The sequence below is a fragment of the Micropterus salmoides genome, unplaced genomic scaffold (assembly GCF_014851395.1).
Source record: "Micropterus salmoides isolate LMB-PRFRI ecotype aquatic unplaced genomic scaffold, ASM1485139v1 Ms_hic_scaffold_13, whole genome shotgun sequence".
Lineage (NCBI taxonomy): Eukaryota > Metazoa > Chordata > Actinopteri > Centrarchiformes > Centrarchidae > Micropterus > Micropterus salmoides.
The window spans coordinates 27,146,310-27,160,827 of record NW_024040374.1 but is presented as its reverse complement, the minus strand read 5'-3'; the positions used below and the strand labels follow the sequence as shown (position 1 = coordinate 27,160,827).

Here is a 14,518-nt window from a genome sequence, read left to right as displayed (position 1 = left end):
AGTGACAAAACCCACAGATAATTATCACCAAACTGCACAGTTCCCCTTAGTTCTTCATAATGTTTTAGCGTCTTTCAGCTCTTTGTTTTGGTTTTATGTTACTTTATTGTTTGATTCAGTCTCATCATTCTCCTTTCCACATGCACATGGCGGTATTTTTCAGAGAAAAAGCTCTGCACCATATGCTATCTGTCCAACTAGCTGGTGAACATAGTGGAGCATTTAGCAGCTAAATAGCCAGATATTTCCCTCAGGAGTTGATGGACACCAGCATAACTAAAAAGACAGTGAACATTTGAGGTACATTTGTCAGGAGTAATATATGTCATCCAATCCATGAAATGCCTTGATTTAGTTTTTTCACTTACATCATTGTGCAAAGCTGACAACCCCATTATGATCACAGGACATCTGAGGCACTGCGTGTTACGGTCACTGCTTCCAACTGTTGTATGTTAAATAAACAGGACACATTTGAATAAAAAGCTATAGAGTTTTTAAAAGGTCTTTGATAGATTCTAGAGGCTGGCAGTTTTACCCTGATTTTAGTATTTTTGCTAAGCTTAGGATAGGAAACTAGTATACGTCTAAAATTCCAGTGTAATCCTTTGAATCTGCACAAATTAATCTTTTCATATTAACAAACTATCAAATGACTAAGTGTAATGTGAAAGGTGTCGCTCATAGTAACTTGGGGAATTATTAGTTGATGCTGTGGTTGCCCTCAGCTCGAGCATTTTAGCATCTTTCAGCTCTTTGTTTTGGTCGCATGGCCCACAGTTTAACTGTTTTTGTTCGAGTCGCCTTTTCTGTGAGACGACTGAAACATCCCTCTCTTACCTGTCTTGAAATAGCTTTCCATCTCTCCTCTGCAAAGTTCATGGACTTGCATAGTAACCAATCTGTCAGCGGTCAGAAAGTGAAACTAAGCTATTTTTGGAATTTCTAGAATTGGTTGACATCAAATGAGAGCTTAAAGGAGAGTGACTATTTCACCTACATTTGATAGGAGGATGAAACATCAACACCAAACAATGCAGCTCTATAAGATGATAATATGTCAGTATCTTCAGTGAGCTTGCTCCACTGCCCCCAAATGGTTAAAATGAACAAATGCTGATGTAAATTCCTTTACTGACCTGAAAAAACCTGCTATTTTTAAGCCTAATCAATATGGAATCTTGGTTCTTCCTTTTCGGGAAATACTGCAGGCAATGTCACAAGCTCGATGACCTTTTGAGATGTTGCTGTAGACATGAATTTAATAGTAAATTCCTGTTATTGTGTCACAATCCACCGATTGCATAACCACCACCTTACCAGAAATGTTCTCTTGCTCAGTGACCAGAAGGGAAACAGAAGTAAACAGCTGGCTCTTGGTGTGAGTGCACAGCTTTTGCTTTGTGGAGTAGCTGCACTGGGCCGTTGTTTAATTCCACATGACAAGTGTGACCTCAACAGCACAGCCCTTTGTATCGAGGAATAGTCACGCCCGGGTCTAAGCTTTTTCTCTGGCTAATACTATGGCCGGGGTTCCCCAAAGCCACACGCAAGGGACACTTCCTGATTCCCAGGCATTCAGTCAACTGACAGGACCTGAAACCTCAGAGTGCTTTTCATATCCTCATTGATCCTATTGTTAGATAGACCTCTTCCTGCTGAAGGCATTTCCAGACTTACTGATTGGCTTGAAAAGGTTATTGTGAGAGTCAATTGTGATATTTGTAAAAGTCCTACTATGTTTAGTCTTTCCTCAAATGTTCTATTTGAAATATTTCAGAGACGGGCAAATTGAGCTTTTAGTGCCACCTCGGTGTTTGAGTGAATAGATGATTAAACAAAGGGATGAAATGCACATGCAGTATCTTTTCCTTTGTCTAAATAATGGTTTTATAAGGTGTAAACGCTATTGTTTATTGTAATATGTCCTATTTTTACTCTTGTGTGAAAAATTAAAACAAATAGGTTGGGCCGATAGATGATGCCATCTTCCATTGCCGATGGCTGACAGACATCACAATGTTGAGCTGACAAACACCCACCGTGTCTGTAACTTGTAACATAATACCAAGTTTTTATAGTCTGTGTGTGAAACACATGCATTTATAAAAAGACCACCACCCAACCGATGTCATCGTCCATCACAATGTTTCTTTCCCTAGACATCATCTTATGGCTATTTTGTAGACCCAACCCTAGTCACAAACCAAAAATGTTATAAAGGTTGATCTAGTCAATTGAAAATTTGAAATCATTTTTGATAATTGATTCATTATGTTGGTCAAGGATTTGCTGTTTTTTTCTCATTTATTGTTGTAAATTTAAAGTTTGCCAGACAAGTCAAGCAATTTGAATGCCTCACCTTGGGTTCTGGTGGGAACAGTTTATTATTTTCTGACATTTCATAAACCAAACGATTAATCGATTGATCAAGAAAGTAACATAGTGACATAATCGATAATGAAAATCATTGTCAGTTGTGGCCCTAACTGTGTGTACAGTCTCAAAAGCATCACTTTGCAAAATACAAATTATATTTGTTTCAAATTGTGTCACCGAAGTCATGTAACAATAGTTCTATTGGTCTGATCTAAGTTGTCTTATTCCTGGCTCCCTTTCACAGGAAGTTCGCTCCACGCTGCTGTGTATGTTCTGAGCCTATAATGCCAGCACCAGGTCAGGAGGAGACTGTCCGTATTGTGGCCCTGGACCGCGACTTCCACGTGCATTGTTACCGCTGTGAGGTATGTTCTCCATGTGTTTATTTCTTCTGCTATGTGCGCTCCCTATAGTCAGCAGTGGTGGTTAGGTACTATGTTGCACAGCTCCAGGGTCATTAAATATGGTGTCACTCATAGTAACTTGGGGAATTATTAGTTGATGCTGTGGTTGCCCTCAGCTCGAGCATTTTAGCATCTTTCAGCTCTTTGTTTTGGTCGCATGGCCCACAGTTTTAACTGTTTTTGTTCGAGTCGCCTTTTCTGTGAGACGACTGAAACATCCCTCTCTTACCTGTCTTGAAATAGCTTTCCATCTCTCCTCTGCAAAGTTCATGGACTTACATAGTAACCAATCTGTCAGCCGCCGCTCACCGACTGATAAGCGGCGCTGAGACATTACGTGCCTGGCAAAAAGAGAAGTAACGTGTCACATTGTCAAAGAGCTGTGCCAATGTGAGTACACAGAGCGTTTGGCAGACATAAAGGTCAAAGGAAAGCAAAGCAGATTAGTTCAGCTGAAGGGGCTCAACAAGAGAAAGAATTTTGTCACCAGGGAGACATGAGTAGGCGCAGTTGTATCTGTGTGTGTGTGTGTGAGAGAGATGTTGAGTGTGTCACAGACTACAAGCAAATAATCTAAAATCAATGTCTGTATCTGTATTTGTGTGGGAAATTATCAACATGGTTTGTGTGGTTTTTATTTAGTAAAAAGAGTGCAGAGCGCACACCTCCCAAATGTTTTACAGGTGCCAGGTCAAAAAAAATCAAACTGAAGGCTGGTGTCAGACGAAGGAATAACTCTGTACTTTAATAGAGAATCATTTCAGAGATCTTCTTCAGGCATTATCAAGTCCACACCCCAGAGCAGAGCGAGCAATATTTATACTGTAGACACAAATCGGGTATTTGTGATCTGCATGATTAGGAGACCGAGCAGAACTAGATGACACCATACACTGCCTTTTTCTAATAAGAGAGGAGAGATCATTTGTGCGTCCACATGATTTTACAAATTCACACACTGAATTTTACCCACATGTATAGCAAAATGCTCACACTGTAGTAAAGGACAGCAGCGCTGCAAAAGTAGCAGGCTGGACACATGGACAAAACACTGTAGAGTTCAATAAAGAAAGGATTATTTTAGCTCATACTGGATAGCCAGATATTGCCATTCATCGAGCCACGCTGTTAGCATGGCTAAATAATAACATTTAAATTGTGCAAAAAAGGGTTGTGGCACTGTATAATAATACCCATGACAGAGAAATGAACAAAAACAAAAGAAAGATAGACACATCAACAAAAATCTACTCTCCGGATAGACAATACTAAATATATCATGTTATATCTTAAAATCTGGAAAAGACGTGTATACTTTTATAATCACACTTAAAAAATTTCTAACTATGAACACTTCCTAAGAAAAGCAAAGGTTTAGGTTGTTACTGTTGCCCAGTAATAACCAGTGTTTGCCCCCCAGACTCACCAGCTGGTAGAAAACCAGAACACTGGCACCAGCCTCACAGGCTTTTCTGCACAGAGCCTCCTTGACACTGGCTGAGTTTTTAAACAGCAGTAAATGTCTCATTTATAGCATGAGCACAGTGAGCATAAGAATGTGCCAGATCGGTGAGCGTGGCTAATGACTCAGTTTGTGTTGTGTGGACTAACAGAGTGTCTGTGTCCTGCAGGATTGTGGCTCTCTGCTCTCAGAGGGGGACAACCAGGGCTGTTACCCTCTGGACGGACACGTCCTCTGCAAAAACTGTAACACCAGCCGCATTCAGGCCCTCACCGCCAAGGCCACCACTGACCTCTGAACAACCTGCCGCCCGGTCACCCCCACTGTGATAACCCAACGCTCGCTCTCTCTCTCTTTCTGTCTACCCCTCTCTCTTTTCTTTCTCTCGCAAACATATCGATCCACAGGAGCTTGCATTCCTCAGCATATACATATATATCCCCCTATATATATTCACTTTCAGTAACAAGAAGCAGCCGCACGTGTTCACCTGCATACATACATACATATCTATTAATTACAATCACAGCGGAAGAGGCTGTGTGTGTTTAACGGTATTGTTGTTAAAGGAATAGTTTGGGAAACATTTTGGGAAATATGCTTATAAAGTAGCTAAGCTTGGCATAAAAACTGGAAACAGCTAGTCGAGGTCTGTCCAAAGTTGAAATAATTCCACCTAACTGTATCCTTAAAGTTCATTAATTACCTTGTTCTGTCTCATTTACAGTTTTATGGGAGATTATGGGCTGCTTCTGGCAAAGATATAGCCTGCCACATAATCCTCCATAAAGCTACAACTTGTCATTTTTAGACTTTTGTTTATTAAAAATATAGATATGGTAACATGTTACTTAGTGATCTTTAGAGGTGCTGGTAGGCAGATTACTCAAAATGTCAAACTATTGCAGAAAATCACTCCAACTCCGTCAATTAACAGTTGCAATATACATCAACACATTTTATTTTCTAACATACCCTTCTTAAACAGGCATGTTCTAGCCAGGGTACACAAGCATGCATGCATGCATGGATAGATGGATGCAAGCCCAAATATTTCTCACTGACCAGTTCTAGTGATCTAAAATGTCTCACTCTGCTTAAACATGCAAAATGTTTGACACATCTGCCCTGCAGGTGAAGCCATCATGGTAGGGTGTGTGTGTGTGTGTGTGTGTGTGTGTGTGTGTGTGTGTGTGTGTGTGTGAGTGACTGTAGCTTCAGCCACATTTAGAAATGTTACGTTGGTTAGCACATTCATTTTATTCTTTAGTGTTTATTACAGTTCAAATCCACAGATGGTACACAAATAGGGGTAAAATTACACACTGAAGCTCATTATTGCAAAACAGTTCTGCATAACTGAACACCAAAGAATTTAATTTAAACTGTCATATTTACTGTTTACTTATTTTGTATGCAACTGTATTAAACATTACACACATTATAGTGATTGGGACCACAAGAATCACAAATAGTAATTCTTAGTGTCAAAGACAAAATCCTCATTAGGCAGCTGTTGAATGCAATTCCCCTTTAAAACATAGTAGTTTCTTTGTACTTTCCAGTTGACTTTGCTTTCATGTGCACAATAGATTACTATCTGTTGGCCTGAACTATACAATCATGGCATTCCATTCACAGATACAGCCTTATATTTGAGTTTAATGATATAGTTTTTGAGCAGATAAATATGTAACTTTTTCTCTTATTTACAATTATATAAATTAGATTAGTGATTGTAGTGTAAGCAGTCAGATAGAGATAACAGATTTGAGATGGCTATGCAATTTTTATTGTTAATTGCATCGACACTTTACAAGAAATTTTATGAATAAGGAAATATTTTACCTGTACAGATTCAAGCAAGTGTCCTTATAGTAATCCTTTAATCAAAACTATGCTGTTGGTACTGCGTGACTTTGTGTGTCACTGTGCTGTATGTCAGTATTGATTGTACCATTGACAGTTTTATATTTAGTGTTTGTTTAAAGTTGATGGGTGAAGAAGGGACCATGAGTTCCCCAAAACGGACTTATTTTATTATTTGCTCCATCCAAGAGTCATTGACCAGTAGTCTGATTGTCTGATCAGCCACCTCTGAGCCCCCCCCCTTTACCTGAGTAAAAAGGAGATAAGTATATAACTGGCATGTTAGTATCAGAACAAAGTTTAAATCAGAAGACCACATAGAGAAGCAAAATTACCACAACATAAAATTACTTAAAAAGAGTGGGGGGCAGGAAACATCATGTTTTGCAACTGGTTTGACAGTATTTGATCGACAGTCGGTAGTAGTAATGTGCAAAGAATGTGTCTCCGAAAGGAGTACAAGCTAGCAAATACAGATGTAAACAATGCAGAATTTTAAGTATACAATTGGCTATGCATATGTTTGATGAATAAAGAAATGAATTCACCACATTTTATTTTGGTGAGAAACACTGAATGTAAAGATAAGGGTTAGGGTTTCTTTTTACAAGACAACAGGGTACCTTTAAACAACAAAGACAATGTCCTTAATAAGTACTGTTTTGCCTATTTATTAGTTTACAGTCACATATAATGTAGGACAGAGTATTTCCCAAGCCCCGATTACAGATGTCTTGTGCATGTGGATGGATATTTTATGAACAAAGCAATTCATTATCCCTTTTCAGAGAATTCTCTCAACTTCTCTTTGCAGTTTTCCTCACACATTAGGAAGTGGTGTTTAGTGCCATTTGGATATCAGAAAGTGAATATACAAACAAAACCTCTCGATATACTGTATGTCTGGTTACATCAGAGTCTTTGTGTTCAGTTGACTGTGGCGATGTTTCAACCAGGGTAACATAATGTAAAGAAACTGTGCTAATAAGTCCATTAATGAAGAAAAATCAGTGAAAAGTAATTTGACATTTATCAGACCTTTGCTAGAACACATTTTTTATATAAATGTAGAGAAAACTGTTGGATCATTAAACCATTTCTAAAGAATCTAAGTAAAAGTATTTTAAATTCTCTAAAAACACAGTAAAAGCTCTGCACCGCTGGTCCCTTAGAAGATTAGACAAGCTAAACTGTCTCTGTCCCTGTGCTAAACTGTCCCTGTGCCTCATCAATATTTAGAACACATATTTAGACAGACAGTTCATAAGTCGCATGCAAAAACCATAAAACAACAAGACTTTTGCAGTCGAGTGAAAATCATAACTGACGAGTGCAGTGTGTCTTAAAGACATGTTCAAATGTCTCAAGTGTCAAAAAATGTAAGCTGGAGAATAAAGAGTTTATTAAAAAATAGATCAAGCTATAGTAGAAAAAACATTCCAATAAGTGTGTCTCTCTAGTTACACAAGACATTTATTCTCCTTGTTTGATCTCCACTTCTTTGAAAAAATACATACAGTATATCACACCAGCTACATTAGGCCCATACTTAGATCCACCTCTTTGACCATTTGACACTCAACTCGGTGAGGCATCTAATTACCACGTAATGTCATTATGTCACACATGTTGCTAGGTTTCAGCTCACAGAGATGTTGCTGGTGATCCAACTAAGTTAGCATCTCATGTTGGCTGTCTATCCAAGCAGGTCAGAAGGCCCTGCGTTGACCTTTCATAATTACACATCGGGGGATTAAAACACAAAAATCTGAACAAAAGTAATGCAGGGATGCTCGTTTAAAATTCTAATTAAGGTACTTTTTTTTAAAACACTACCAGCTCACTCTCCTGGAAGTTAGTGAGTGGACCTTTTGTGCTTTGGTTTTCTTCAGTCTTGAAGTCGTCTTCAGTCTTCTGAAGCCAAAGTGGTATCCAATATTCAGATCTGCCTCTGGTCCGTACTCTACATTAAAACATGTCATTGCAATACTGTAGCGATATGTAGTAGGCACATTTGCTGTGCTTTCAGGCATGACCAGTGCACAGCTGAATCATTCTAGTGATGTGTTTAACTTAATTAGAGACAGTGTGAGGAAGCACACAGTAATTGTGAGCTACGAACGTCAACATCTGCGTAAAAATGTAGTGCACAACATTGCAGAAAGTGGTCTTTCCACAGTAGCCTCTTACTGCTGTCAAATCAGGTATTCTGTGTGATGTTTGGTAAATGAACCAGTTAACAATAAAATATTTTCTTTTATGTAACATCATACAGTTAGAATTGTTGTTTAATGCACATGTTCACACCTTGCATGCTTGAGGGGATATAATGTTAAACACCAGATTAAGAGCTGTTGTTACAGTTTAGTAAAGGGAGTTTTATGCAGTTGATAAAAAACAACAGTACCATGTTATAACTTTAATAATTTTACATATATACTATAATTTAAAGCTGCACAAATCAGTATGTTTATGTAAGCAATGGATCAAATCATTATGCATAATGTAAATGGAGTAGTGAGGAACTCACAGAGAATTATCACCTGATTCTGCAGCTTCCCTCACAGAGCGTTTTAGCGTCTTTCAGCTCATTGTTTTGGTTTTACAGCCCGCAACTTTATTGTTTCAGTCCACTCTCATCCACCTTGTTTTTAGTCGTAACAGCCATTTTCAATGGAAAAGGTAAACCACCTGTATGCTACCTGCTACCTAAGGTGGCGGCTAGCTGGTGAACAGAGTGGAGCATTCGGCAAAGCAAGAGCTAGATATTTCCCTCAGGAGTTGTGGAAACTAAAACAGAGCTTAAAGGAGTGAACATTGGACTTGCTAGGTGGCCAGAAACAACTTCAAAATACTGCTACTGTTTGCTGTTTCTGCTGGATGTTTAAATAAGTTAATGTTTGCTAAACATTATGATATAATGTGATATAAGGTGATAATGTGTCTTGTTGCGCTGCCCCTAAGTGGCTAAAAAAGAATGAATGAAAGTAGTTTTAAAGGAGATTTTTTTAATACAGAAAATAATTCAGCAAATGCCATTTTAAATTATAGCATACAAACCGCTCAGCAAAAGGTAAAACCATACCAATACATTTTCTATTTTAATTAAATGTTTCAAAATATTTGATTAGTGGCTTATTAGCACATGGTTTCTACAAAGGCCTATCCCAGTCTGGTCCATGAGCACACAGTAAAATCTCTGCTGTAGGTTGCTGATGTGTCATAAAAAGCTGTATTAAACCCAACTGTTTACAGTATTTGAATGGACAGACGCATCATATATCTTTGTGGGAGGCTATCTGACATGAACCGTCTCAAAAAGATTGACGCTACAAGTATAAAGAAACCGTATAATTTTTTTCTTTGTTAAGTGTATTTGTGTTGTCTGCAGCCTTTGTACTACCCATGCTTGTAAAAGTGCCTTTGGCTGAGCAGTATTGAAACACTATACTGTCATCGTGTATTTCATAGTTTGCTATGCCTCACTCAGAGATTTTGCCATGTTTACTTGTCTTTACCAAAGTAAATAAAGAGGACCCCTTTGATTTGGCCAACTGAATCCATACACTAGGTGTTTCTATCCGGCACAGCAGTATTAAATGGTGTTGAGCGTGAAACTCTCCTTGAAGACCTTGATCCTCTGTTGTCAAAGTAAAGCATCTGATCCGGTTCTTGATCTTTGGAAGGGGCATGTAGTCAACAGTTGTTGTTTTTTTCTTTCTTCAATAAAAGCTTTGCAATAACATCGAGTCTCTGTGTCCTTGTTTGCCTAATTTGCAGTATTTTGTTGAATTACGTAGAAAATAGAATATATAACAGAAAATATTAAAATGGCCTCGTTCTGATTCAGTCCAATCCCGCCCTGCCTACTGCCTGTCGCTGGTTAACACTTTGGCGCACTCATGCTCCCCTGAAAACCTCCCGGTGACCTCCTGAGCAGCGTGCCAGTACAACCCAGGTCTACTTCACTCTCTTCAAGAGTCATTTAAAAGCCCTTTAGCGGCAGCAAATGCCCCATGCTTACACAGCTCCGATTCATTTCCTCCTGTCTAATGCTGCGAGTCCCCAACCGCTCTTTAGACGAATTGGAATCACCTGCTTAATAGAAATTCCTACACTCACAATAGTCTTTTGAGTGTACAGCTGGGACAACGGTTTAATTACACAGAGATACAGTGTGCAGCCTCCACGGTCAGCAAATGCACTCAGCTATAAAGTATGCTTGCTGCTGGAATCCTCTTGATGGAGTTGTTCGAATAATTTAAAGACTTCCTGAAAGTCTTGTTTGTTTATGTTTTTTTTTTTTTTTTTTTTTTTTTTTACTGTTGCCTTCCCAAGACCCACTTGATTTAATCCCTTCCATTTGTCATCTTTACTCGTGTGCCTCAGATCAGCAGTAAGTCACTGAGCACTTCATTTCCTTCCTGCAGATTGCTAAATTGAAACGGCATTCAGAAACGAAAGAGCAGGCAAAGTGATCTCTATGGACAAAACTAGAAAAGCGTTATTATTTTAAAGGTCAGAAACAAAACAGCGGCAGCAGGGGGGTCACAAGAAGTGATGCATATTAGAATCTGAAATCAAACTGAAATATTTATCCACACATCCCCTGATGCTTACAGTAAATACAGTGGTTATCCCATCAACTCATTGCTCTCCAGCCTGTGAACTGTGGACCGGAGAGCACGTATTCACCATCTTATCCTCGGCTAGTAGTGAAGATTTAGGAATGGCAGCAACGTGGAGATTTCCTAGTAATTTTTTCCTAAATATGCTGGAGGCGGTATTGCTCGTGTTTGTCTGAGAGAGAGAGAGAGAGAAAGGGCAAGAGAGAAACCCTCTAGCAGTTTAGCCGAGGACTTGCTTTACTGCACATAAATCTGGTGTTTACAAACAAATTGATGAGTGATGGGCCCTCCAGCCAACATGATGTACCCTCCAATTTCTTCCTCTGCATAAAATTCCAGCGTCAAGTCTCCCGGGGCCTGCTTCGGCATTTTTTGAATGTCTTCTTCTAATACGCAGAATTATGGCCTGAATTATTTACCGGGAAGCAGAGATGAGCACGAGGGAGCAAAATGGGCCACTATCATGCATAATCTCGCGCACTCCGATTTAAATGAAGCTGTCATATGGTCAGATTTACATAACATTACAATGTGGGCCCACATCGCAGTGCTCTGAGCTTAATGTTATTAGCTTTAAAGTGAAATCCCACTGTGCATTTACATCAAGAGCATTGATTTTGTGCGTCCTTGAGTTGGCTAAAGGCAGTGATGTAATCACTGAGTCAGTGTTGCTCTCTGTAGAACTTAGACGGATCACTCTGAGACACAAATCCAAGCCATCCTAATGTGCACGTTGTAGGAAACCATTATTAGTGCCTTTTCTTGTTCTACAACTGGCTGTGAGCATCCAAGGACTGGCCAAGGTGCCCACAGAGTTCAAGGGTGCCAGCCATCTCTGTGACTTACTGTTTGTAGATTATGTGGTTCTAAACATTTGAAATATTATCATCAACGTTTTTTGATTCAGATTTTAGAAAGAGAAGAGAAACTGCAATTTGGAGAAATAATGTAACGTAGATCTAAAGTTTGAACAGACTATCAGTGCTGTAGACTTCAGTCACAGGTTGCTCAGAAACCAAACTTTTCCCTTTGCTGTTAATGTGCCCCAATTACAGACTGATGCAAAAGTCTGAATGTTGTATGACTCATTCACGTAAGAACAATAAACACTTTAAGTGCCATTATCTTTGCAGCAGAGTTTCTAAAACAACTGCAATCATGTAAAATGAAACTGTTACCTTTGGTGGTCAACTCTGTTAGCATCATTCAGGTCAGGTATGTGTTTGGTTCCCCTAATATTCTACTACCACACCAGATTGTTATTCTTTTTAATAATATGCACCACGTCATTTTTAGTAATGAAAGATGATTCATGGGATCAAATATGTTGTGAAATCATATTGCTAACCGTGTGTTAATGCTACAGCTAAATTATCTTTTTGCTTTTGTTCAAAAAAGGTATAAATTAGCCCAGAGCAAATATGCTATGGTAAAAACAGAAATCTCAAATGTGACCATTTTAGTTCAAAATCATTTAAGTAATTTGTTTGGAGAATTTGTACCTTCAGATGTTAAATTGTGTTGGCCAACTTACCAAAATGTGCCTTCAGCATAAAGTTTCATGTTTTTATGTTTTTAACCTGCTAGCAGCCTGGCTCTGGGTATAGTGATGGGAATTGCTCCGTACGTTCAGGACACATCACTAGCTCATAGCAATAAATCAGTTGTCTATGTGTTTTGTGCACATTAGTAAACGTTTGAACGCTAACTAAAGTGGTGTACATGGTTAATATTACCTGCTATCAATTATCATCATTAGCATTGTCAATATGAGCATGTTAGCGTACTGGCTTTAACGGTAGCTCAAGCTACCGCTCTGTCTACATACAGTATAGCCTCACAAAGCCGTCGTCACTGTAGTTAGTCTTGTTAGGTAATACTGAAAGACTGTACTTTTACCCCCAGGCCTTGTTAAGTGTGCTACCTTCATTTTATTTTCTTTTTTTGTGTGCTACCTTAATTGACTTTTATTAAGTGTACCTTTGGTTCAGACTGAACTGTTCCTTAAAGATCCAGAAATGTTAGACCAGAGAGTACACATGTGGTGCCCATTATGTGCCTGTGCATATGTGAAAAATGCACTTTCCAGTACTAAAATTTTCTTCCCCTCTACCATTGTTTTTGAATATGCTGACTATAAATTAGGAATGCACCCGATCACAAGCTGGGATCAAATGTTTTGTTTATTTTTCTGTAAAATAATAAACTTTGTCCTCCTGAGCCAGCTTCGTGCATCCTGAACTTTTAAACCTTGTGTGCACCTTAGCTCACCTTTCAACACTAGGGATACCAGGAACGCAGCATGCTGACAGGTTCTGTCAGAATGACTTATACTTGACAACAACACATTGATCGATTGACACACGTACAGACAAATCAGTGTTGAATTCAGAAGTGTGGTGCAATATTCATAAGCACTGAAAACAAGTACAATATTACATCGTTATCATTTTTATTGTGGTGAAAACTACGATAATTTGCTTGTTAATGTTGTAAGCCAGGACATTTTAGTGATTTACAGATATTTGTTGGCACTCGGAGCGCCTAGCTTGAAACCATGACACTCCTAGACAAACTGGGACATCTGGTCCTGTAAGCTAAAGTACTGTAGTTTGCTTGAACCTCAAGATAATTACCCATGCAGCGACCAATAACCATCAGAAACACAGTTTGAGCATGTAAAGGTGAAAATGCAACAGCAAACAGTTTTTAAAGAAATATTTGAAACCAATCTAGAACTGATGGGCTGTGGGATGATGAATGGCTTGTGTCAGAAGCTAGAAGAACACTTCCTCCATGTTATTTCTTTCACCAAAGGAGAGCTGCTGTCCAGAGCGTGAAGGTGGTGAATAACTGCTGATACATACTAGCTTGAACAAATGTGAATATCATTTACATAAGAACTAGCTGTAGTCAGGAAGCCACATTGGACATGCACCAGGCTGCTGCATTTGACATACTGTAAGTTATCACAGAAAGACTTGAAGCAGACTCCACTATCTACAGTCTGGCAGAGATTAATAAATGAATGGTAATTGATTTAGTACGGGGCGTGTGAGCTGTGGTGTGAACACTTGTTAAACTGCCAGTGATAGTAAAGGCTTTGGCTCAGCTGGGTAAAACACAGTGGGTACTGTAGTGCTGCTAATTACTGCAGTTCATTTGTTCTGAGCGCAAACTATCAATACGTCTTTCCAAAAATCTACCAGCAAATAACAGAAAATCCACTCTCCTCATTGGACACGTGAGCCTCCACTGATTACACTTCTTTGAGTTGCTATGCTTTGTCTAAGGGCCTCCTTTCATAACTGAGATTCATCAAAGACGCTCCAGTATATTTAGTTTCAGTTATGCTCACAGAGAAATCTCTCCTTGTTATTTCATTCACATACTCCCACACACTTACACAGAGGAAGATACAATGGGCAGTCCAGCAGAGACTTTTATTAGTTTGGTGTCTTTCAGATTACAGTTAATGTTGGATGCTTCTCTCCTACAAATAGCTCTTTCAGCCGACTCAACCACTGACAATCCTTTCAGAGATTCAGGTGTGTTAGGCTAATGTGGCTTCAGAGGTCTGGTAAGATCACTTCTTTCTAACTCCACACCCCAGATTTTATTCATTTTCAAACTTTTAGCCTTCAACCCAATGCTGACTCAAGTGACTTGAGGACATTTATCAGACTTTATTCAGCTCTCTCTGGAGACACTAATTTGCTTCATACTAATTTTTTCACATTTACAGAAGCACTCCACAACACCTGTAAACACACTTT

At 38.9% G+C, this 14,518-nt stretch overlaps 1 protein-coding gene across 2 annotated transcripts in view; it reads left to right on the top strand.

The window, feature by feature from the left end:
- Positions 1 to 9,859, top strand: part of LOC119901159 (LIM domain containing preferred translocation partner in lipoma) — a 146,499-nt gene extending 136,640 nt beyond the window's left edge. For both annotated transcript variants that reach the window (XM_038716677.1, XM_038716678.1), the window contains 2 exons: positions 2,624 to 2,744; positions 4,415 to 9,859. In XM_038716677.1, coding sequence (XP_038572605.1) covers positions 2,624 to 2,744; positions 4,415 to 4,543 — 250 coding nt within the window. In that variant the 3' untranslated portion in view covers positions 4,544 to 9,859. The remainder of the gene's footprint in view (positions 1 to 2,623; positions 2,745 to 4,414) is intronic.
- The last annotated feature ends 4,659 nt before the right edge of the window (positions 9,860 to 14,518 follow it).